The sequence below is a fragment of the Gorilla gorilla genome, chromosome 9 (genome assembly GCF_029281585.2).
Source record: "Gorilla gorilla gorilla isolate KB3781 chromosome 9, NHGRI_mGorGor1-v2.1_pri, whole genome shotgun sequence".
Lineage (NCBI taxonomy): Eukaryota > Metazoa > Chordata > Mammalia > Primates > Hominidae > Gorilla > Gorilla gorilla.
In genome coordinates this window covers 53,878,722-53,904,777 of record NC_073233.2, presented here as the reverse complement: position 1 = coordinate 53,904,777, position 26,056 = coordinate 53,878,722, and the positions used below count along the sequence as shown (strand labels likewise).

The 26,056-nt window shown below is 42.0% G+C and overlaps 1 protein-coding gene across 23 annotated transcripts in view; it reads left to right on the top strand.

The window, feature by feature from the left end:
* Nucleotides 1-26,056, top strand: part of CELF1 (CUGBP Elav-like family member 1) — an 87,631-nt gene that overhangs the window by 45,593 nt on the left and 15,982 nt on the right. For 10 of the 23 annotated variants that reach the window (XM_055354904.1, XM_055354903.1, XM_055354908.2 and 7 more), the window contains exons 2-8: nt 8,359-8,510; nt 18,937-19,124; nt 20,725-20,807; nt 21,168-21,216; nt 23,470-23,604; nt 24,456-24,535; nt 25,131-25,292. In XM_055354904.1, coding sequence (XP_055210879.1) covers nt 8,440-8,510; nt 18,937-19,124; nt 20,725-20,807; nt 21,168-21,216; nt 23,470-23,604; nt 24,456-24,535; nt 25,131-25,292 — 768 coding nt within the window. In that variant the 5' untranslated portion in view covers nt 8,359-8,439. Of the gene's footprint in view, nt 1-1,028; nt 1,069-4,801; nt 4,982-7,024; nt 7,101-8,357; nt 8,511-18,935; nt 19,125-20,724; nt 20,808-21,167; nt 21,217-23,469; nt 23,605-24,455; nt 24,536-25,130; nt 25,293-26,056 lie in introns of those variants that run through there. The other 13 variants (XM_055354922.1, XM_055354921.1, XM_055354919.1 and 10 more) reach the window with 6 other exon arrangements.

Below are 26,056 nucleotides of genomic sequence, written 5' to 3'. Positions count from 1 at the left end.
GAAGTTCTGGTTTTTTTTTAATTAGTTTAAACTTTGCCCTTAAAATTACTGGAACTATCACTACTTTATTAGCAAAATTGGAAACTAATTAAGTCTGCATGAAAAGTTAATACTTGAGCACCTATTTTATGCCAGTTAAGAAATCTCTCTGTCTTCAGGGAGGATAGGCAGTGTCTTACTAGTTAGTTCTGGGTCTGGCTTTGTCTTTCAGAATTCTTGTACTTTCCAGTTTAGACATTGTCCTTGGTGAATTTGAATAGTTTATTGTCTGTAGTGAAAGCCAGACAGAAATACAACTGGCAGGAGTTGTATGTGGAAGTTTGTAGGAATTTGGGCAGTTTTATAGAATCAGTCTTTACTTGCAAGATTGTTCGATATGCTTAAAAATAAAACAAATTGGTTTTGTGGTTCCTCTGTTTGCTTTTACCATCAATTAACTTCCCCATCTTCTGATTTTTTTTTTGGTTTCAGTGGTTCACCGCCACCCTAGGGCCACCAAGATGCATTTACAGTGGCAGGAACTTGGTTGCTTTTGTAGAGTTTCATGCCCGGCACCTATGTATTCAGGAAAGTTGCTTTGGGGAAATAGTGTGGTCTCTCCACATGAATAACACGATCCTTAATTGCTAAAAGAATTATACAGCCATTAGCTTTTCTTAGTCTCCAATCCAAAAGCAGATGTTAAAAATGATTGTTTTGGTGACCTAGATGTACTGAAATTCAACCTCATAAATTTTAGTCATTGTTTTGCTATTTGTTACGACATTTTAGGGCAAGACTCTTTTAAACCTTTTAGTATTTTACTTCCCCCATCATTTAAGTTGATGGTGTTTTAAAATTAGCCTTGAGATATTAAATGCAACTTATCTTTAAGGCATTGAGTAAAAAGGGCGCAGGAGGAGTACTTCTGTATTTTTATCTTCTGCCATGGTGACAGAGGGGCTTTTCTTTGGAAAGAGGTGATATATCTGGAGTCATGAGAGACGTCTAGGCATGGCCCACTTATTTTTCTTTCCTTGGTTTTTTAGAGTGAAGACATAGTCCAGAGAGGGAAGTGTAAAGCTACAGGTATGGGCTAACTACTGAATGGGTGTGCTCCATGGCTATCTTTTTAACCTTCTTGCATGAGGCCTGCTATGCAGATATGAAAAAGTTGCTTTCAGAAAGGTGATGGCTTCTTTTGTACATTATGGGATAACATTTGCAAAATGTGTGTCCCTGGGAAGCTAGAAATATTTTCTTGCCCTCTTTTCCAACTCTTTCTCCTTAGCTATTTTCCAAGGCAGGCTTATCTGCCACTAAAACTAGCTGCTTCCTAGTTCTTATAGCTGTTGGGGTGAGCGTATGTATGTTGGAGGGAGCTGGGAGGAATACTCTACACCAGACTTGTCCAACCCGCGGCCTGTGGGCTGCATGTAGCCCAGGACAGCTTTGGATATAGCCTAACACAAATTTATCAACTTTCTTAAAACATGAGATTTTTTTTTCTTTTTTTTGAGCCGGAGTCTCGCTCTGTCACCGAGGCTGGAGAGCAGTGGCGCGATCTTGGCTCACTGCAACCCCTCCGCCTCCCAGGTTCAAGCAATTCTCCTGGCTCAGCCTCCCGAGTAGCTGGGATTAACAGGCGTGTGCCACCACGCCTGGCTAATGTTTTGTATTTTTAGTAGAGATGGGGTTTCATCGTGTTAGCCAGGATGGTCTCTATCTCTTGACCTTGTGATCCTCCCGCCTCGGCCTCCCAAAGTGCTGGGGATTACAGGTGTGAGCCACCGCGCCCAGCCTGCAAATTTTTTTTTTTTTAACTCATTGGCTATCATTAGTATATTTTATTTGTGGCCTAAGACAATTCCTCTTCCGGTGTGGCACAAGGAAGCCTAAAGATTGGACACCACTGGAACAGAGATGAGGACGGAACTTAGTAGATTCCATGCACATACTAATACCTTCCTTGAGCCAGAATTTGTTCAACGTACTTATTTTTTTTTTTTTTTTTCGGAGACAGAGTTTCACTCTTGTCACCCAGGCTGGAGTGCAGTGGCACGATCTCAGCTCACTGCAGCCTCTGCCTCCTGGGTTTAGGCGATTCTCGTGCCTCAGCCTCCTGAGTAGCTGGGATTACAGGTGCCTGCTACTGTGCCTGGCTAATTTTTGTATTTTTGTATTTTTAGTAGAGACAGGTCTCGAACTCCTGACCTCAGGTGATCTGCCAGCCTCGGCCTCCCAAAGTACTGGGATTACAGGTATGAGCCACTGTGCCCGGCTAACATACTGATTTTTTTTTTTGGAGACAGAGTCTCACTCTGTCAGCCAGGCTGGAGTACAGTGGCACGATCTCGGCTCACTGCAAGCTCTGCCTCCCAGGTTCACGCCATTCTCCTGCCTCAGTCTCCTGAGTAGCTGGGACTACAGCTGCCCGCCACCATGGCCGGCTAATTTTTTTGTATTTTTTTGTATTTTTTTTTAGTAGAGAGGGGATTTCACCATGTTAACCAGGTGGTCTCGATCTCCTGACCTCGTGATCTGCCCATCTTGGCCTCCTAAAGTGTTGGGATTCCAGGCGTGAGCCACCGTGCCTGGCCTAACATACTGATTTTTAAATCAGCACTGGAGCTTAAATAAAGTGTAAACTTACAGTATATTGTTACCAACTAAGAAATGCACTTAAGTTCCAGAACTAGTGTGGGATCTGAAAGTATGACTTGATTGGAAGGGTGATCACAATTTGACAGGACTGTTGGGTCAGTGTTAGTGACAGATACTCCAAGGAAGGCTCTGAGGCTATACTATTGCTGAGTACACAGCAGTAGTACAGAGCTGAGTACAGTCTTTCTGTGATTAAGGATAGGGGGAGGAAATGGAAAACTTTTTAGTTTTCAAAATGGTGATGTTTTTGTCATATCCTTTCAGTATACTGTATGTGGTAATTTTACAGGCAAGGCAACTTGTACACAACAGATTATTAAATGTAGTGCTTTTTTGGTACAGTGATTTTAGATTTGAAATGGAATTTTTTTTTTTGGTGACAGAGTCTCACTCTATCGCCCAGGCTGGAGTGCAATGGCATGGTGTCGGCTTACTGCAACCTCCGCCTCCTGGGTTCAAGCGATTCTCCTGTCTCAGCCTCCCAAGTAGCTGGGACTGCAGGCACCTGCCACCACATCCGGCTAATTTTTGTATTTTTAGTAGAGATAGGGTTTCACCATGTTGACCAACCTGGTCTAGAACTCCTGACCTTAGGTGATCTGCCCACCTCGGCCTTCCAAAGTGCTGGGATTACAGGTGGTGAGCCACTGCGCCCAGCCTGAAATGGAGATTTTTTATGTTTTATTTATTTTATTTTGTAAGGCATGGTCTCACTCTGTTGCCCATGCTGGAGTGTAGTGGTGCGATCAAGTCTCACTGCAGCGTTGACCTTCCTGGGGTCAGGTGATCCTCCCACTTCAGCCTCACAAGTAGCTGGGACTACAGGTGGGCACCATCATGCCTCACTATTTTTTGTATTTTTTTGTAGAGATGGCGCCATGTTGCCCAGGCTAGTCTTGCCTGAGCTGAGCTCAAATGATGCTCCTGCCTTGGCCTCCCAAAGTGCTGGGATTACAGGCGTTTCCCACTGTGCCCAGCCAGAAAAATTCTTTTTACAATATTTCTATTTCTTCTTTAACCCCCCCTTCCCCACCATTCAGAAATTTTTACATTGTCTAGATTCTTATGGAAAACTTATTTTGTTGTTTTGTTTTTTGTTTGTTTGTTTGTTTGTTTTGAGACAGGGTCTTATTCTGTTGCCCAGGCTAGAGTGCAGTGGCTCAATCTTGGTTCACTGCAGCCTTGACCTCCTGGGCCCAGTCACTCCTCCTGCCTCAGCCTCCTAAGTAGCTGAGACTACAGTATGCATCACCACACTCAGCTAATGTTTTGTATTTTTTTGTAGAGATAGGTCTCTCTTTGTTGGTCAGACTAGTCTCAAACTCCTGGGCTTGAGCAGTCTGCCTACCTTGGCCTCCCAAAGTGTTGGGAATATAGGCGTGAGCCTGTGTTCTTGCCCTGTAAATTATTCTTAACTGTCACATTTTGTAACAATAACAGAAATCTTCCACAAAGTGAAATGCCACAGAGATAATTACCAATTTGTGTCAGCATATTTTACCTATGCAAGCAAGGTACTTGGTTGGGAGCTCAGGAGACCCAGTAGTTATATTAGAAATACTCGAATTTGGAAATGAAATTTAGGTCCAAAAAGGTACTGTGCAAAAATTTAAGTTACTGTAGTTGGTTATTTTCCAGTATCAATTGCTTACTTTTTTTCTGTCTTATATCATCTCACTGCCAGAAACTCGGGGGTAAAATACCCAGTCCACTTAGCAGTAATCTGAGGTCATGACCATTCCCTAGATTTTTGCAATTTGAATTCCCTCATATAGATTGATGGTGATTTTTAATGACATTGATTCCCTTTTCAGTAGTAGCTTCTAATCTCCTCTGTGCTTATATAACTAGACTTTACTTTATTGCCCTTTCAAACATACTTAGATTATTGGGGTGGAAGTATAAAATCTGTTCACCTGTTGTAGAACTCCCTGGTTATATCTATCAAGGTAGACATTTGCATATGCCAACTAGGCTTTTTTGCTTAACTGTGCTTTTGTTTGCTTTTTCATCCTTTTGGCAAAACATACTGTGATTGCTAGGCTTTCTCTTTTCTAATCCAGTTTTACATCTTCCTGTTAAGTTTATACTATTCCTATATCCTAAATGCAATGAATGCTGTTCTTTTGAGTGTTTTTCTTACCTATACTGATCACTTTTAATGATTTGGGTTCTTAATGTTACAGCAGGCTGACTACTCCTACCTTCACTTAATCAGGCTTTGAATTGTTGCTCTTTTAAAAAGTAGAGAATATTCAAGGCAGAGAAAACTGAGACAGACGGACAACCAGGGAGAGAAGAGGAAACCATGAAAGTACATTCAGAGTGAAAGGAACAGGTGATAAAAAGAGGCTGAGGGAAAGTTAAGGCCTTCTTTTGCGGCAGACCCTTGGTTATAACCCCTCCTGTCACCTCTGTATTTCTAATGCTTCCTTTGTGGGAAAAGCCTGGAATGTCTATCTGATTTTTTTTTGAGACAGAGTCTCACTCTGTTGTCCAGGCTGGAGTGCAGTGGCGCAATCTCAGCTCACTGCAACCTCCGCCTCCCGGGTTCAGGTGATTCTCCTGCCTCAGCCTCCCGAGTAGCTGGGATTACAGGCATGTGCCACCACACCCAGCTAATTTTTTGTATTTTTAGTAGAGACGGGGTTTCACCGTGTTAGCCAGGATGGTCTCGATCTCCTGACCTCATGATCCACCTGCATCGGCCTCCCAAAGTGCTGGGATTACAGGCTTGAGCCACCGTGTCCGGACTAATTAAGACATTAAACACACACACACACATACACACACACACGCACACACAGGCAGTTTTTTGTGAATAACTTTCTTTTAATTCTACTTTTAAATTTCCCTTAATATTTGCATTTTTGTATTCCCATAATTGTTTTTATCACTTCATAACCTGTTTCTAAAATTGACTTGTGATTAATTTCTGTGCTCTCTTTTCCCAAAGTATGTTGAATTTAATTATACTGAGATAACTCTGGTGACCTGCCTAAAAAGAAGTGCCCTCTTTCATGTAATAACATTTCCATATTGTAGGTTTTTAAAGCGGCGTTGCTTTATAAATCATAAAATGGACTTTAATAGCAGTATAAGCACAGAGAATTTATGGGCCCTGCTTTCTGTTTTCCACTGCTTTATAAATTGGGCCTCTGGAGACTTCTTTTGAACAAAAGTTCTATGACTGGGAAAAAATGATTTTAAGACATTACTCTAAATCATGTTTCCAAGCCCTTGGCTTGGTGGAAACTATTTTAAGGAGAGCACATCTTTTCATACATTGGACAGTGCCTGGCAACTCAGTAATGTCTCCATTTAAGTAGTCTTTTGTTATAGATGTGATTCTGATTTGAACTAGAGATACAATTGGATTTCATATGTTTTTAGGAAATATTAAAAACACAATAACCTTGAAATTTAGGTAAGTTCCTTGAAATTTACTGAATCCTTTTTAAAGGGTTTTTTTTTTTTTTGGTGGGGGAGACGGAGTCTTACCGTCGCCCAGGCTGGAGTGCAGTGGCGTGATCTCAGCTCACCACAGCCTCCGCCTCCTGGGTTCAAGCTATTCTCCTGCCTTAGCCTCCCGAGTAGCTGGGGTTACAGGCATGTGCCACCTCGCCCAGCTAATTTTTTTTTTTTTTTTTGATATTTTTTAGTAGAGGTGGGGTTTCACTATCTTAGCCAGGCTGGCCTTGAACTTCTGACCTCAGGTGATCCGCCCACCTTGGCCTCCCAAAAGTGTTGGGATTGATTACAGGCGTGAGCCACCATGAGCTGTTGTTGCTCAGCCTTTTTAAAGCCTGGAATGTCTTTTTAGAGGAATTCTTGCACTAAAAGATCTAATTTGGTTGTCGACTCAGTTATTCTTTGGTCTAGGCAGCTTTCTATAGGAAGGAGGCATGCCATCAGTTCCAGTGTACGTAGGAGAAACTAGGACAAACATAGCCAGTAATCTAACCAGCCCCAGCTAGGGTTACCATCTTCTGCCTGACAAGCATGGGCTTGGTAAACTGTGTACTGTGTGTCAGTTGCACAGTCTCCTCTCACTTGCAGTTTGTTTTTGCTGCTTTAATAGGGTGGAAGAGAGCTCCTGCCACTTCTGCCTCTATAGTAGTAAATCAGATGAGCGAGTCTCTGGCAAAAATAGAAAAAGCAGTAAGCTGCTGTTACAATACAGTTCTAGATTTTGGATGATGACGTCTGGACATGGACAGAAGAGACAGTTTTCACCTTTCTGGGTCAGGTGCAGACAGATGTTAGCCATTGTTACACAGATTAGAACTTCTAGGCCTATGCCTTTGTGTGTTGCCTTTCTTTTTTTTTTTTTTTAAACGTTAACTGTGTGTGTTTAGGAGTTCATTCGTTTTACTTCTTTGCAGGCTGAACATAACTTCTTTTTTTCAAAGTTCCCTGTGTTGTGAACTGAGCTTGGGTGAAGTGAAATCTTTGAGGTAAGGCAACTCTAATGATAAAAATGGAAAGAAAGCCTGTGAAATTTGGGAGCCTTCAGAGATAACATTTTAGAGTCACTGCCTAAATATTGAAATGCCGCCATTTGTTGTTTGGGGGGATGTGGAGCTAAATTGAGAACGGGAGCACACATCTGCCTTGACTGCTAAGTATATCCATCTCTACTGCTCACCCATAATAGAATTTTTATGTGTGCACTCACTAGTCTTGGTTTTAGCAACAGTTTAAAGGAGGAAAAAGAGAATGAAGAGACTTCATTTCTTGGTTTTTCCCTTACACGTTTGAGTGTTGTCCCTGGTAGGCCCTAGTTCTTTTTCATTATTATCACTAAGGTGGCTTTTGTTCTTTGTTTCTTTAGAAAGGACAACAGAGAACTGAAAATACATTATTTCCTAGTATGCTAGTAAGAAGCAGAATATTACTATTCCATTTTTATTTTCTGGCAAATTAAGCTTCAGAGTTAGTAAAGAAAATTTTCCTGTGCCATCTAATGAGTGTTACTGAACACAGGATTTTTGAAGTCTTTCACCCAGATGAGGAACCATTAGATAGCACACCTTGCTCTAACCATTAGATAGCACATCAAGAAAGCAAGGTCAGTTGAGAAATTGATGCTCTTTTGAAAATATCAAGAAAAAAAAAAAAAAGCAAGGCTGATCAACTGTAGGCAGTTGTATGTGAGTGGTAAGTTTCTGGTGGCCAGTTTATTCAACCAGTTTGCCTCTGGCCTGCTTCTGATGGTCTTATCGTTCCTCTTTATGTGACTGTTCTGAGGTTAGTTTGGACCTAAGCACTATGCTCATTGCTGTCTTTGGCACATGGAAACGTAAGTTTAAAAGCAAGGCTAACAACCCATTTCTTCGGTGAGCCTTTTCTTGCTTCAGGTAGTTTCAGGCTTTGGGGGACTTTAAAAACTGGTTTGCAGGGAGGAGTTTGGAGGATGTGAAACAAGTTTGTGTTTCTTCTGCTCTGTTAGCCACTGCTATCTTCATGGATCTGACACTATTTATCTGACAGTGCACTTAGTACTGCTTCGCCAGGGAAAATCGCACAAAACAAGCCTGGCGCATCAGCACTTTCATTGTGTGCTGGGCTGAGCCTCCCTTCACATGGTCACATCCCCATTTTAATCCAATACTCCCTTCCCCTACCCCTTCCCCAGTCCTGCCTCTTTCTGTGGCACTTATTGCTGGTTTCCCTGAGCTCCTGTTTCCACTTTGTGTTTTTTGTGGGGCCCAGGAAGCTAAAGCTGTGTGTATTTGTGGATCAGACAAGTGCAGCAAGTTAATATCATTGGCTTCTGAAGGGGAGAGTGAGGTGATGGCTGCGTTTAAGTTGGATTTCCTTCCAGAAATGATGGTGGATCATTGCTCTTTGAATTCCAGTCCCGTGTAAGTATTTTTGTTGTCTAATTTCTATCATAAGCAGAGGAACTGGGCTGTTTTCTTTATTTGATGAAATTGGTTCCTTTTTTTAAGAAGGGGAAGAAAAAAATGGGAAAAGAAGCCAAAACAACCTGAATTCTCTCATGCTATTATTTTCAATTGTAGTCTGTCTCATTACTGCTCATTTCCTCAAGGCTTTAAGTTATTTACATAAAGGTGCACTTGATATATGACCAGCAGCATCAGCTCAAGTGTGCCAGCTCCAATTCCTTTAAGCTGTAGTGTTTTCCTATATGATAGATTACAAGGTATTTTTTTTTTTTTTAAACTATAGCATTGTCGCTTTGGGTTGGACATGCAATTTCAAATAATCTTTTGGGAAGGAAATATTTTATTATTTTAAATTACTGGATTCTTAGTCTCATATCACAGAGAAGACTGGTAGCTACAGTCAGTGTGTTTAGTATCGTCTACAACATTCTGTATTAACATACAAAGTGCAGTCCTGGACCTTGATTCCCTCCCCCCCCGCCGAGTCTTAATTGAAAATACAGCTCAGCACGTGATTTTAGGAACATCAAATTGTCCTTTACCCTCCAAAAAAAGCAAAACTGGATCAATCTTGATTGGCAATTTGCCCAAATAAATTGTGAGAGTGAGAAACCTTGTTAGCTTGCAGTACTGTCCAAGAACTGCTATCGTACACAGCCAAAATGCTAACCTAACCCTGAGTTGTAGCTGCTAGGAACCTGAATTCTGGACTTTGTAGAGAAGGACACATTTCCAACCCCTGATTTCAGTCACTGTAACCAGGCTTCAGAGTATTTTGGAACCTCCAGCAAATGAGCTTTAGGTTATTCAAAGCCAAGAATATTAAATGGTAGAATATTCTCTAGATAACAGGTGTTAATGCAAGTCTTTGAGGTTAGGCCTCCATGTGCAAATCAGTCTACCCTAGGATTAGATGTAACAGGTGTGGATAATAGTAGATACCAAACAGTTCTTTGTGGAATAGTTGGGGGGCAGGGCTCAAAGTTAGCTCTTTCTCTCTTTGTTTTTGAAACAGGGTCTTGCTTTGTTGCCCAGGCTGGAGTGCAGTGGCACAGTCACAGTTCACTGTAGCCTCAATCTCCTGGGCTCAAGCAGTCCTCTCGCCTCAGCTTCCCAAGTAGCTGGGACCACAGGCATGCACCACCACCTGGCTAATTTTTAAACTTTTTGTAGATATGAGGTCTCCCTGTGTTGCCCAGGCTGGTCTTGAACTCCTGGGCTCAAGCTATCCTGCTGCCTCGGCACCTGGCCTGTCTTACTCTTTTGAAATGGATCTTATGCCTCCTCTGTAGTCTCCAAAATTACGGTAATTTAAATGTCTTTTTATGAGAGTTCTTTACTACTAAAATTTTATTTTAGCAGTAACAGGTGAAATTACAGTGAATATCATCATAAAGATTTAATACATAATAAGGATATTTCCATGTCCCAGGATTTATGATCCTTAGAAACAAGGCTGTTGCTCAAATTGTCTTTCATTGTAACACTTCCTGTGCTTTGCCACTGCCTGGTGTTCAACCCAACATTGACACAGCATTCTTCTCAGCCTGCTTTCTAATCTTTTAAGAGATTGGACTCATTCAGTATCCCATTAAATCTGGACCATGGACCACTGCATCAAAGTCACCTGGAACTTAAAAATTCAGATGTTTTTATTCTAGAATAGGACCCCCAAGACTCTAGAAACAAGTGTCCAGCATGTTTTTTCGTGCACACTAAAGTTCGAGAGCTAGTGGACTTAACACAGGTCATTCTCAGAGTCAGTCGGGGAATGGATTGTCAACATTTTTTCCAAGTACGTTTGCATCTGTTTTAGTCACCCATCTTCACCAAAACTTTGCAAGGGTGCCTGGGCATAGGCTATTGCACCGATTTTAAACATGAGAAACCCAGTTGAGAGAGAGATTGAGGACAAATAGTAATCAGTGTTGGGCCTGAAGTACAAGTTTAAAGGTAAAGGTCTTTTTATTTTTGCCCACTAGACCAGGCTGCCTCTAGTGTCAGTGAACGGTTAGCCAATGTTCTTGATTCTTCATTGATCACTCTTAAGCTTCCACTGGTGCTACTTTGCCTGCACCCTAAGATATGGATATTTTCATGAGTTGTGTCCCAGACTTTTTTCTTTTCACTCTCCCATTGCTTAAGGGGACACTGATGTGCTTCTCTGCTTCTCAGATCTCTGTTCCCCCAAATGTCTTCTGAGGTCTAAGACTTTATTCTAAATACTGCTCATTGATTACTTTCATCTAGAGACTTCCCCACAAAAAGTAATTCCCATATTGTCTTTACTAGAACCCAAGAGTTGTTAGTTTCTTTCTCTTCCTCTCCTCCTTGGAGTTCAAGTGAACTCCAGATCCTAGTGTATCCTGGCCCAAAATTCCTCAGTATTGGCTGAGACTGGGTGCTAATCTTAGGTACTAGTTTATGCAAGAGCCTTCTGATCTCCATGTTCCCTGCCTTATTTCATCCTCCAGATTATTTTTAGGTATCTTTTAAAAGGACAGATCTGATCATTCACTTAATCTAAAATCTTGGAATAAACTCCAAACCTGTCTATAACATGGAAAGCCCTTCACTGGGTCTCTCTGACCTACCTCTTTATTCTTAGTCAGCTTTCTAATATGATCTCTTCTCTGTTTCTGTACTCTGCCCACAACTTTCTCAAGTCCTTTTTCTCCCCTCTGATGTTATCCCACTTTTCCCATCTCTCCTCAGTCCTTACCATTTCTTCATCACCCTTAGGCCTCTTTCCTCCATGCCATGTAGCACTTTTTCTAGTTGCCTACTCTATGCAGCTGAAATCTCTGCACACACACCTCCCCCTCCTCCAAATAAAGTAAAATATTAGCCACTTCTTTCATAGAACTTTTAAACATTCCTTTATAGGATTTATAGAGGATTATAGTTGTGCCCTTCTACTTTTTCAGTGACATTGCCTCAAGGGCACATATTGCTCAGTCTTACAGAGCCCTATAGTGTGTAGTATCTGGCACCATAGCAAAAGCTTGGGAATTACAGTTGAATGAATGATATTAAAGATCATTGCAGAGATAAGATCTCCAGATCTTATCTCCATACCTCAGGGAAGAAGGCTGAAAACCTTTAAAAGCATATTGTTAGCTATTCTATTGTTGGATGGTGACTTTAAATTATTATTGTCTTTATTGTCCTTAGAGATAGCTTTTTCTAGTACCTAACACCCCACATGATAGGAAGATTGACCTTTATCCAAATGAAAATTAACTTTCTCACAGCATAAATGTATTATTCTGTCTTGTTCTCACTAGGGAGCAGCTGGTAAGTAACTCAGGCCAGTGTTTCTGGGCTCTTTTTATTCTCATGCACTTCTGTTCCAGTTTTTCCACAGCACTGTATGTGAGCCAGAGGGACCTTGTATAAGGGTGGGTGGTAGCAGAAGTTTGGAATGCAACAAGTATTTTTGCCTGCTGGGGAGGTGGAGGGATTGGTAAGTATCTGAATTTTTTCTTTTTGTATAATTAAAGGGAAGTCAACAGGTAATGAGAAAGGGGGCGTGAAAAAATAATGAAAGGTTTCAGGAATTATTTTTAAACAGGTCCCGTTTGAAGGTCTTGTTTGGCTGCAAGGAACAGATGTCCACTCAAGCTAGCATATATGAAAGGGCTTTCTTATAAGGACACAGGTGGACTGAACTGTAATCTAATCAGGAGCTCTGCAGCTAGAAGACCTAGAAAGTGTATCTTTCTGACTCCAGGATATATAACTGCTCACTCTACATGTACCTCCTTTCTACTCTTAACTACCTTATAACTTTGGTTGCAACATGACCTTTCTTCGGATCCCTTCTCCCTCCCCTTCACATTGAGACATAATTCACATACTATAAAGTTACCCTTTAAAGTGAGCAATTCAGTGATTTTTAGTATATTCCAGAGTTGTGTAACCATTTCCACTATTTAATTGCAGAACATTTCATCACCCTTAAAAGAAACCCTGTACCCATTAGCAACCATTCCCCTCTTCCTCCCCATGTCTCCCTTCCCCCATCCCCATTCCTAAGCAGCCACCAACCTACTTTCTGTCTGTAGATTTGCCTGTTCTGGGCATTTCATATAAATGGTAACATATACTATGTGGCCTTTTGTGACTGGTTTCTTTTACTTAGCATAATGTTTTCAAGGTCTTTGTTGTAGCATGACCCATTGTCTTTTGACCACAGCACTTTGAGCTTCTCCATTTAACCCATGCTATCTCTAGTTGCAGCTTTTCCACTTCTGACTTCACTACTAACTGCCTGTTTCTGTTAACCAGTTCCAGATTCTGTAAAGCAGTGCTGTCAAATAAAACATTCTGTGATGATGAAAATATTCTGTATCGCAGCTGGGAGCAGTGGCTTGTGCCTATAATCCCAGCATTTGGCAGGCTGAGATGGAAGGATCCCTTGAGGCCAGGAGTTCGAGACTAGCCTGGGTTTCATAGCAAGACCCCTGTCTTTACAAAAACAACAACAACTATAAAACGTTGTGTCTCTGTCTCATATAGTAGCCACTAGCCACATGTGGCAAGTGCAACTGAAGAACTTAGTTTTTAAAATTAAGTTTAAATAGACACTTGTGGCTAGTGGCTATCGTATTGCTCAGTGCAGCTATAAAGGAGCTTGATTGGCCAGGCCCGTTTTTGTTTTAAGCATAGGTCAAGGGTCTTAAGTTTCTGGCCAGCCAATGGATCAGCTTGCCATTGGGTTAAGACCCACCCCGTGGTTTAGTCACTTGGGGCCAGAGGATGGGAAAAATTTGGAATAGAACATTTGTGCTGCCCCTGAGATAGGCCTGGAGTGGGGAAATTTTGAGAGGGGAAAAGAGAGGAGAAAGAGAAGAGAGTGTTCAAGAATTTTGAACAAATACATACTTTGAAAATACAGCTCTTTTTTGTTCCCTCATGTGTCTCTTCCCAATTGTATCCCTATTGTATTTTCTCATAGTAAGTTTCAGCAGAAATCAAGGTAGACGAAGTAGCCTCTTGTCCTGAATTTTCATAGTTGCTCATTCTTAATAATGGCAGCAGAAGCAACAATGAGAGCAACTACCTCCTCAGGTATTATTATTACTGCTTCTGCTGCCAGTAGTAGAAACATAAAAAGAGAGGGGGTAGGTTTCATCCCTTTCCCCTAAAACACTTGCCACTTTCTGATCTTCCTCCTCTTCACATTCTTGCAGGCCCTGATTTGCCTTTCTTCTATCCTGTTCCCAGGTCAGGGCTGGCAGTACTGCCCCAGGAAATAGGAATTTCCATAGACTTGCCTCTTAGGAATGACAGGGACACTATAGATACTTCTCCAGGGAACTGCTGAATTCACTGGTTCTTGAATGGAGATGATAAATATACATAACTCTCCATTGAATGGGGAAGTAAGGTACAAATTTGAGAATGTATTTAATGATACAAAGAGTAAATGGATGATGTGGTAGCTGATGTGTACCCAGATGGCGTTTTTAATACAATGGTTACTTTTAATCATAATGACAACATGCATATTGGAAGTATATGTGAAAGAGGGAGAGTGTTATTTCTCTTCAGACACAATATCAGAGAAAGTTTGTGACTGCTTATTACATACACACGGGTATACATGCGGGTTGTTGCTATACCTTGGTAGTGCTTCTCAAGCTGTGGTAAGGGACCATATCTCTCCCCACCCCCACTCCCTTGTAAAATGCAATGAAAATGATGTAGGGGAAAAAATAAGGTATGAGCTTGTATTTTACATTTATTATTATTAGACTGAACAAATACAAAATTGCTCAGTCTAATTTCTGTAAAAATTTCCAAAGAGTTAAGTTTGAAGATTGCCCCTGGTCCTTAGGCCACACCTTGTGTGTGCGCGCACCTTCTTTTTTTTTTTTTTTTTTTGAGATGGAGTCTTGCTCTGTCGCCCAGGCTGGATGGAGTACAATGGCATGATCTCGGCTCACTGTAGCCTCCTCCTCCCGGGTTCAAGTGATTCTCCTGCTTCAGCCTCCTGAGTAGCTGGGACTAGAGGTGCGTGCCACTACGCCCAGCTAATTTTTTTTTTTTTTTAAGTAGAGACAGGGTTTCACCGTGTTGTTCAGGCTGGTCTCAAACTCCTGACCTCACGTGAGTCACTGTCCCCAGCCTCTTGGGCCACAGTTTGAACAGTGCTACTCTACGGGAGTCTTCTGGCTATTGAATTGGTATATAAACAGGGAAGGGGAGGTTCATGGTATAGGTAGACCTGGAAAAATAGAGAAGGACTTGGAGAGCTAAAGAAGAGCAAAGGATGACATTTCTCTAGAATCTTGAGTCCCTGCTAAACTTTTGGGTAAACTGTAATCTACATATATTGACTTGTGTTTATGCTTTAGCACTAAACAGGATGCAAAAGTTCAGAATTGGCACACAAACAACAGAGGGAAGGGGCAATCTGGGAGCAGTTGCCTCCAGTGTAATACAGATTGATAAAACTGCTTTTCAGAAATAGCTGTCAGCTTCCTTATCAAAATGTATTCTGGGCACCATTGGGGTTCTTTGTTAACCCTCTCTAGAATAGAAATAGAATGAAAGATTAGCAACATTCTAGTAAAATGCTATTACAACTGGTAATTAAAGTTGTTGGGACAGGTTGTAGGGAGCCAGTGTTTCACTAGTGATAGGGCTGCCTTTTTTTTTTTGGAGACAAGATCTCACTCTGCCACCCAGGCTGGAGTGCAGTGGCCCCATCTCAGCTCACTGCAACCTCCACCTCCCAGGTTCAAGCGATTTTTGTGCCTTAGCCTCCTGAGTAGCTGGGATTACAGGTGCACGCCACCACACCCAGCTAATTGCTTTGTATTTTTTGGTAGAGACGGAGTTTACCATGTTGGCCAGGGTGGTCTCGAACTCCTGACCTCAAGTGATCTGCCTGCCTCGGCCTCCCACAGTTGCTAGGATTACAGGCATGAGCCACCATGCCTGGCCATAGGGCTTTTTTTCATCATGGTAGCTGTTTCTGTTGGAACATTAGGATTAAGCGTTTAAAAGCAGTCACATTATGTTTTTGCCATGACCTGCCACACATTTTAAATTAACAGATTACAGGAAAACCAGTAAAATGATGCCATCTGAAACACTCAAAAGAAAATAGGCCAGGCGCAGTAGTTCCATGCCTATAATCCCAGCACTTTGGGAGGCTGAGGTGGGAGAATCGTTTGAGCCCAGGAGTTTCAGACCAGCCCTTGCAACATAGTGAGACCCTCTCTCTACAAAAAAATGTTAAAAACTAGCCAGGTGTGGTGGTGCACACCCGTAGTTCCATCTACTGGGATTGCTGAGGTAGGAGAATCGCTTGAGCCTGGGAGGTTGAGGCTGCAGTTAGCTGTGGTCATGCCACTGCACTCCAGCCTGGGCAACAGAGCGAGACCTTGTCTTTAAAAGAAAAAGGCGTATTAATCCTGTGGCAATCAAATAATCATAGGAGATAATAGCTGCTCTTAAATTTGGGTGCTGTTTTTGTGCATAGCACTCATTTTATCAGAGCTAATTGGTTAAATGGGAACTGTTGAAACTTAAGAAATTTCTCCTTTCACACATTTGAGTGCTTACTTTGAACCGGATACTATACCCAGTGTGTTTACAAGAATGAACAGGAAATAAAATGGTTTCTGCCTGCAAGGAGCTGTTAGTTTAATTGGGAAGAGGTGGATACAGCCCGATTATGTTCAAAGGTGTTAAGCATAATTTTAATGCTAAAATTTCCACAACGAAGGTGGAAATTTAGTCCTGTTGGAGTCCTAGGATTGTAGCTGATTAGTTAACCTGGAAGAATATGGGGAGCCTTCACAGATATAGGGTTAGGAATTGGTCTATATTCCATTTGTCTTACAGCTTTTGAATTTAGATAGTGCTAGAGTCATCAAAGGTGATGTGAGAATAACCCCTGTAAGTGTTGAATTATAAAAGATTCAAGGCTGGGCGCGGTGACTCAGGCCTGTAATCCCAGCACTTGGGAGGCCAAGGCAGGTGGATCACTTGAGCTCAGTTCAAGACCAGCCTGGCCAACATGGCTAAACCCCAGCTCTACTAAAAATACAAAAATTAGCCAGGCATGGTGGCGCATACCTGTAATCCCAGCTACTCAGGAGGCTGAGGCATGAGAATCACTTGAACCTGGGAGGTGGAGGTTGCAGTGAGCTGAGATTACGCCACTGCACTCCAGCCTGGGCAACAGAGAGAATCTGTCTCAAATAAAAAATAAAGAAATAGGCTGGGCACGGTGGTTCATCCCTGTAATCCCAGCACTTTGGAAGGCCGAGGCAGGCAGATCACCTGAGGTCAGGAGTTTGTGACCAGCCTGGCCAACATGGCAAAGCCCCATCTCTACTAAAAATACAAAAATTAGCTGGGCATGGTGACACGCGCCTGTAATCCCAGCTACTTGGGAGGCTAAGGCAGGAAAATCACTTGAACCCAGGAGGCAGAGGTTGCAGTGAGCCGAGATGGCACCATTGCACTCCAGCCCGGGCGACAGAGCGAGACTCCATTTCAAAAAAAAAAAAAAAGAAAGAAAGAAATATATAGTAATTAAAAGAAGGTGAGCTACTTTCATAGATTCAGCATTCTTAAGGATCTTCAGACACTATTCAGAAGATAGCAATGGTGGAAAAATGATTTTTTTGTTGTTGTTTAAAGAGAACTAGCACATTGGCTGGGTGCAGTGCTTCACGCCTGTAATCCAGCACTTTGGGAGACCGAGGTGGGCAGATCACCTGAGGTCAGGAGTTTGAGACCAGCCTGACCAATATGGTGAAACCCCATCTCTACTAAAAATACAAAATTAACCACGCATGGTGGTGCATGCCTTTAATCCTAGCTACTTGGGAGGCTGAGGCAGGAGAATTGCTTGAACCTGGGAGGAGGAGGTTGCAGTGAGCTGAGATCATGCCATTGCCCTCCAGCCTGGGCAAAAAGAGTGAAAGTCAGCCTCAAAAAAAAAAAAAACTAGCATGTTATTTGGGATTGGATATTAGAACGTGGCAATTTTTGTATATGATTTTTAGATTAAGCAGATACTAATAGAAAAGCTAATAGTGCTAGATATTGGGAATTTAAGTTATTAATGGTTTAGATAAATGTTCAGAGTTAAATTTAGAAACAAATAGGACGAAGGACTTTGAAGTAGATAGTATGAGGCCAGGCGTGGTGGCTCACACCTGTAATCCCAGCACTTTAGGAGGCCGAGGCGGGTGGATCACCTGAGGTCAGTTCGAGACCAGCCTGGCCAACATGGTGAAAGCCTGTCTCTACTAAAAATACAAAAATTAGCTGGGCATGGTAGCAGACACCTGTAATCCCAGCCACTCGGGAGGCTGAGGCAGGAGAATCTCTTGAACCTGGGAAGTGGAGATTGCCATGAGCTGAGATCGGGCCATTACACTCCAGCCTGGGCAACAAGAGTGAAATTCCGTCTCAAAAAAAAAAAACAAAAAACAAAAACAAGATGGTATGTTCTGAGTGGAAACATCTACAGTGTAAGAATTCACCTAGGTTGTTTACAATGGCAAGATAGGAATGAAGGTATTAAAATAGCTGATTATCCTTCAGGTTCTAAAGGTAATAAAACTGAAATAGGAGAATTACAAGTACAGTGTGATAGGACTAGAGAAACTTGGGATCGTTAAAATGGTTGCCCTCAGTAAGGGAATCTTAACTGGTCTTAGAGTAATAGCAGTAAATTGGATAACTCAGAAACAGAAAATCTAAAATGATGGTAACATTGTTTATGTTCATCGCACAATCATCTGGAAATATAAGAGGTGGAGCTCTGTTTTGGTCTGGAGACCTAACTCGAGCATTATGATTATACATGAGTCAGCTACATTCAAAGGCCAGCATTCTAGTCCTTAGTTTAATCCTTGAAAATCAAGTGCTTCTTTTCTAACTTCTACTGAAAGGAAACTTCACCTGTCATTGTATATACATTGAAGTGTTCTGAATCTTATTTGTAATCAATAGTCCTTTGTTATTTTGTGGGCCTTTTTTTAGTGTTTGTTTTGTTAACTGTGCTTAAAAGTTATTAAAACTTGATCTTGTTTTAGGAGTTTTACCCTTTAAGTTCCTCCTCTAGCATGGTAATTCTCATGCTAGATAAGAAATGTACACTGTCAGTTCCCTGGTAACAGCTGGGATGTCCCAATCAGAATGGTGACTTTAGTTTGGCATCTGATGGAATGGGTGGCCATGGTGAGGGAGAACCAGGGAACTCTGGTAAACTGAATGGAAGTAGTGAAAGAAGTAGATTTTTTTTCCCCTACGTTCTCAGAACTAGTTAAGATCATTAAAGAAAAGAAAATTTCCTCTGGAAAGCAACATTATTACATAATAGAAGTTTCATTTTTATCTCACACAGCTCAAAGAAAATGAACGGCACCCTGGACCACCCAGACCAACCAGATCTTGATGCTATCAAGATGTTTGTGGGCCAGGTTCCAAGGACCTGGTCTGAAAAGGACTTGCGGGAACTCTTCGAACAGTATGGTGCTGTATATGAAATCAACGTCCTAAGGGATAGGAGCCAAAACCCTCCTCAGAGCAAAGGTTAGGGCTTTGGGTTTTGGTTTATCTTATTTTTTCCACTGACTCTCAGAGCAGGTGAGGGCTTTGGGTTTTTAACAGGATACAAAAAATTGGATTTTTATATGTAATTTCTTTCATGTGCATTCTCTCTGTCATTGCCAGAATACTCCTGTCTGTCTGGCTATTGGAAAAAATCTGTCCTTTTATAGTAGTAATATCTTGTAATCCAAACATATTTAATGGCTTTAAAAAGTTAAGGTGTTAGCATGAGGATAATTTGTAAATTGGGTGTTGGGCAGTCCTTTGTGAGGGTTCTAAATTTAAGAGACAGACTCACGTGAGTGTCTTATTTGACCTTGGGAACAGAATGACAAAGATAAAATTGAAGTTAAACCACATAAAGTTTTCTTTAGTGTTTGGGCTAGCATAAGCTGAAGGAGAAAGACTGTCCACATACCCATCGGTTTCTTGTTAGTATTACAGAGGCCTTGCAGGATAGTCTATCAGATAGAAAGGATTTGTTTAGGCAGCTTGTTTGCTGTTGCCACAAAGTGAACAGGAGAGGAAAGGCGGAGCTGCTTCCAGAATTGCCTAGCAGAGTGGAAGTTTCACAGGACTGATGGTAGATAGGTATTAACTTTGCCCCGTATACACACAGACATGTTCTTATTTTCCATTTTACCAGTTTTCAAATAATTTTCTGTGAAAGCTGTCCAACAGTGCAAATGTAAGCAAGCATGATTATCATATTGAAACTAGCTTAATAGCAAAGGATCTAGAAGCAGAGGAATTACTTTCTCTTTTTGGCATTGTTAACTAAAAATATAAAGTATAGTAGTTTCTGAACATGACTGGCAATATAACCTTCAGCAATTTGTAGTTCTAACTGCTGCAGCATGATTTAAAAAAAAAAAATCATATTATATTGTATCTCATGAGAATATGGGAGTGTCAGAACATTTAAGCCCAAGATTTACAGGATATACTTCCTCTCCTACTACCCAAAATAAAGATACAAAGCACAAAATCTACAGATCTGAGGCAGCACCATGTGCTTTTAGAAGCTTAATTATATTTGATGAGAACCAAGAGTCCAAAAAAAGATGTTAAGAGGTGCTTGCTCTTAAGTCATTTTATAATTTAATAAGTGATAATTATGTTTGAGGCATATGGTAGAATCTGGCTACGAAGTAGGGAGTGGTTTATTCTGAGAGAGCAGGGAAAGAAAGAGTTCCTGGTAGACTACAGGCTGCAAAAGTATAGAGCCCCATCTGTCTTCTTGTCTCATATACCACCTGGTGTTCCAAGTAGGGTAGGTTCAGTCAAATGGCACATGACCTTTCTTTATGAGAAGTCATATTTTCCAGAGAAGTTACATGAGCAGCTAAATAAGACTTATAGTGTAACTAACTAGGAGGAGACTAAAACAATAAAGTGTATAGAAAAAAGTCTCTTATTCCCCTGCTAGATATTCTATTCGTTCTTTTCCACTACCCTCCCCCTCTCACCAATTTTAATAAACCCAGCCCTCTTTTAAGATCTGATCTGTCAGTGGAGGAAGGATTGCTCTAGGAATTCTCTGCTTTCAAAGTTTGATTTTATGAAATCTTATTTATTGCAGGGTGCTGTTTTGTTACATTTTACACCCGTAAAGCTGCATTAGAAGCTCAGAATGCTCTTCACAACATGAAAGTCCTCCCAGGGGTAAGAAAGCTCCCACTAGTAAATGGAAATGTGGTAACTTTGATATATGGGATGTACTTACACATATCAGACACACACTGAAAACCATTTTGGGGAAAAGGTAACTGCTGCAGGAATTGATGTAAAGGAAGACATAAAGGGAGCAGTTCAGAGATTACCTGACATTAGTTCTCTCTCAGTCAAGAGTCTTGTGTATTTTGACTTCTTGACTCACATTCTGTTTTCTGGGGAAAGATCATGAAGCAGACATGCGTTCAGAGAGAACTCTTTAAAGCTCTAGTTCTGGTATTTTAGAGTCCATATGTATTTCTGAATGCCATCAATATATACAGCGATAATAATCATATTTTTCCTTTTCAGATGCATCACCCTATACAGATGAAACCTGCTGACAGTGAGAAGAACAATGGTAAGCAAATGTATACAATCTTCCCCTTAAGATTTCTGCCTAGGCCAGGCACGGTGGCTCACACCTGTAATCCCAGCACTTTGGGAGGCCAAGACAGATGGATTGCTTGAGGGCGGAGTTCGAGCCAGTCCGGCCAACATGGTGAAACCCCGTCTCTACTAAAAATACAAACATTAGCTGGGTATGGTTGTGCATACCTGTAATCCCAGCTACTCAGGAGGCTGAGGCATGAGAATCTCTTGAACCCGGGAGGCGGAGGTTGCAGTGAGCTAAGATCATGCCAGTGTACTCCTGCCCGGGCAACAGAGTGAGACTCTGTCTCAAAAAAAAAAGATTTCTGCCCAGTTTGTTTGCTGTTCTTAGGTTATCTGAACTGAATTGTGCTTTAAGTAGTCCGTTGTCTAAGTTGTCTCAGTTTTTTCTTTAAAATAAAGTATGATAAAAGAAGAACAGAGCTGACAGAGAAATATTATAAGAACATTGTAGAATGAACTGGAATATACTTGGTCAGTATAATTTCTTCTGGACAGGAATGAGGGGGCAAAATGAACAAATTAGGAAGGAGAACTTAATTCTCGATTTTTTTTTTTTTTTTTTTTTTTTTTTTTTGAGACAGAGTCTTGCTCTGTATCCCAGGCTGGAGTGCAGTGGCAGGATCTCGGCTCACTGCAAGCTCTGCCTCCTGGGTTCACTGCATTCTCCTGCCTCAGCCTCCCGAGTAGCTGGGACTACAGGTGCCTGCCACCACGCCCGGCTAATTTTTTGTATTTTTAGTAGAGACGGGGTTTCACCGTACCGTGTTAGCCAGGATGGTCTCGATCTCCTGACCTTGTGATCCGCCCGCCTCGGCCTCCCAAAGTGCTGGGATTACAGGCGTGAGCCATCACGCCTGGCCTTAATTCTCAAGAAAATAGTCAGGACCAGGTGAGGTGGCTCATGCTTGTAATCCCAGTACTTTGGGAGGCCACGGCAGGCGGATCACCTGGCCAACATGGTGAAACCCTGTCTCTACTAAAAATACAAAAATTAGCTGAGTGTGGTGGTGCATGCCTGTAATCCCAGCTACTCAGGAGGCTGAGACAGGAGAATCGCTTGGACCCAGGAGACGGTGGTTGCAGTATGCTGAGATCGTGCCACTGCACTCCAGCCTGGGTGACAGAGCAAGACTCTGTCTCAAAAAAAAAAAAAATTCAGAAAAGTAGACAGTTAACATTCACTGAAAGGTGTATTCTCTTCCACTTGTCATATCAAGTGTGAAAACCTCTTCTTTCTTTAGTAGTATTGCCAGTAAGAGCAAACAGTGCTGGCTGGGCACAGTGGCGCACACCTGTAATCACAGCACTTTTAAGAGGCTGAGGCCGGAGGATTGCGTAAGCCCAGGAGTTTGAGACCAGCCTTGGCAATAAGAGTGAAACCTCTCTGCAAAAAATTAGCTAGGTGTGGTGGTACATACCTGTGGTCCCAGCTATTCGGGAAGCTGAGGTGGGAAGATTGCTTAAACCCGGCAGGTCAAGGCTGTAGTGAGCCATGATCATGCCACCGCACTTCAGCCTGGGTGACAGCGAGACTCTTGTCTCAAAAAGAGGAAACAATACAAAGGACTAGGGAAGATGCCAAGTACTTTGCATTTAATAGCAACTTCTACCCTTTGAAGTAAACCTGATTATTCCTATTAGTTAGATGAGGAAACAGGCACAGAATGGTTGAGTAACTTTCACAAGATTACAAAGCTACCATATTTCATCTAAATGCTTCTAATTATAATTTTAAGATAACATTGGTTATAAAAAGAGACGTGAAGCCAGGCGTGGTGGGTCACACCTGTAATCCCAGCACTTTGGGAGGCCGAGGCGGGTGGATGACCTGAGGTCGAGAGTTCAAGAACAGCCTGACCAACATGGAGAAGCCCCATCTCTACTAAAAATACAAAATTAGCCAGGCATTTTGGCGCATGCCTGTGATCCCAGCTACTCAGGAGGCTGAGGCAGGAGAATCACTTGAATCCGGGAGGCGGAGCTTGCGGTGAGCCGAGATCGCGCCATTACACTCCAGCCTGGGCAACAAGAGCGAAACTCCGTCTCAAAAACAAGAAAAAAAGAGATGTGAAAAATACGAAAAACAAATGTGTGTCTTTGAATCTGTAAAATATGGTACAGAGCCAGGATTCAAACCCAGGCGGTCTGGCTCCCGAATCTGTGCCACATTGCCTCTTTAAGTAGTAATATTCAAGTCTTTTGTGTTTCACTCTCTTAGCAGTGGAAGACAGGAAGCTGTTTATTGGTATGATTTCCAAGAAGTGCACTGAAAATGACATCCGAGTCATGTTCTCTTCATTTGGACAGATTGAAGAATGCCGGATATTGCGGGGACCTGATGGCCTGAGCCGAGGTAGGTAGTTTTAGCTTTTAAATAATCTTTTGGTTTTTTGTTTTGGTTTGGTTTGGGGTTTTTTTTTTGGAGACAAGGTCTTCCTGTCTCTCACCCAGGCTGGAGTGCAGTGGTGCCTTCACAACTCACTGCAGCCTGAACCTCCCAGGATCAGCCTCCTGAGTAGCTGGGACCGCAGGCATGCATCATGACACCCAGCTAATTTTTAAATTTTTTATAGAGAAAAGGTCTCCCTATGTTGCCCAGGCTGGTCTTGAACTCCTGGACTCAAACGATCCTGTCATCTTGGCCTCCCAAAGTGCAGGATTATAGGTGTGAGCCACTGCACCGGGCTTGGAATCTTTTTAATTTGACCGGTGGAAACTAGCAACAGTGATTCCCTAGCCAACATGGCCCAGTCAAGATAAAGAGGTTGGGCCTGCTGCTTCCTGCTGTATATCTATGTCCTGTCTTGACTCCTCCTATCAGTTCATTCTTTTTGTCTCCCAGCCCCTCTAAGGAGTTTACATTCTATATTTCATTGTCATGTATTAAAATTTTCTCTTTTGGTGCTTTGCAAGATCCTTGATGCCAAAATGGAAATACTTTCTTCTCCCATTTTCTTTTATTTTCAAGAGGAACTAGAGGATATGAGTCCTCCTTTCTCCTGTCAAGCATTTTTTTTTCTGTCAGTGGTTCTGTTTTTTCATTATAGCACGTATCACCCTGTTGCAACATACCAGCACGTGATTCCCTGAAAACAGGGACTGTGTCTGTATTGCTAGCATGATAGTCAGCACATAGTAGGTGCTCAGTTAATGTCTGTCAGAGAAATAAATGAATGCATGAGTTACTGACTCTTCTCTTACCAGGTTGTGCATTTGTGACTTTTACAACAAGAGCCATGGCACAGACGGCTATCAAGGCAATGCACCAAGCACAGACCATGGAGGTAGGGAGCAGATAGGTGATGGGGAAAATTCCTCAGCTTGGGAATGCTGGGACAGTTGGTCATTAAAGTCCAGCAGCATGTGCAGCATCTAATTGCCCAGAAGGTTAAACAGCCAACATCTTAAAGTTAAAAACCACTGATTTCTTTAAGATTAACGTATTGGAAATGCTCTCCCCACCCCTTTTTTTGAGATGGGGTCTTACTTTGTCACCTGGGCTGGAGTGCAGTGGGAAGATCATGGCTCACTGCAGCCCCAACCACCCAGTCTCAAGTGATCCCCCCTACCTCTGCCACTCAAGTAGCTGGGACTACAGATGCACACCAGCACGCCCAGTTAATTTTTGTATTTTTTTTTAATAGCGACCGTTTTGCCATGTTGCCCAGGCTGGTCTAAAATTCCTGGGCTCAAGTGATCCACCCGCCTCAGCCTCCCAAAGTGTTGGGATTACAGTCTCTTCTCTCTTGTGTCTATCATGAGGAGAATCATTTGGCAGTGAATGAAATTAGAATGTAACCTGCATGTCATCCAAAAGGAAGATTTTTTTTCTTTTTTCAGATGGAAGAATTTGACCCTTTCATTTTGGTCTTTTCACAGGGTTGCTCATCACCCATGGTGGTAAAATTTGCTGATACACAGAAGGACAAAGAACAGAAGAGAATGGCCCAGCAGCTCCAGCAGCAGATGCAGCAAATCAGCGCAGCATCTGTGTGGGGAAACCTTGCTGGTCTAAATACTCTTGGACCCCAGTATTTAGCAGTGAGTCTTTGTGGTTTGCTTTCTGCAGACTGTGCAAGCTCCCAGCTGTTTCTTCTTCTGCTGTCCCTAGCTAACAAACACAGTGGCATTTACAACTTTTGGCATATAGAAATTATATGTAAAAATTCAGGTAGTACTGTTTCTTTTAGTCCTGTTAGTCTCTTTCTCTCTCTATATATATATGTATCTCTGGACATGCATCTCTGGTTATATCTTGAGACTTTTGCTGCAACTAAAGTGAATTCCTGGTTTCCCGTTTTAAAGATTTAGAAACATCTTGTGTCCTTGCCTCCAAGAAAGAAATTCCTGAGGGAATCTTAACTACCAGTGTCTTTCTCCATATCTCTCTCTACCAGATGTAGAGGGCATCATTAAAATCCTTATTGAGTCTTTCCTAAAGAGTATGATAAATGTTTCTTTCAGCGGACTTGAGAGATCAAGAGATTTTTTTTCTTTTTTTGCTTTATTTATTTATTTATTTTTTGAGACGGAGTCTCACTCACTCTGTCACCCAGGCTAGAGTGCAGTGGCACAATCTTGGCTTACTGCAACCTCCACCTCGGGTTCAAGTGATTCTCCTGCCTCAACTTCCCAAATAGCTGGGACTACAGACACACACCATCACACCCAGCTAGTTTTTGTATTTTTAGTAGGGATGGGCTTTCACTGTGTTGGCCAGGCTGGTCTCGAACTCACGACCTCAGGTGATCCACCTGTCTTGGCCTCCCAAAGTGCTGGGTTTACAGGTGTGAGCCACTGCACCT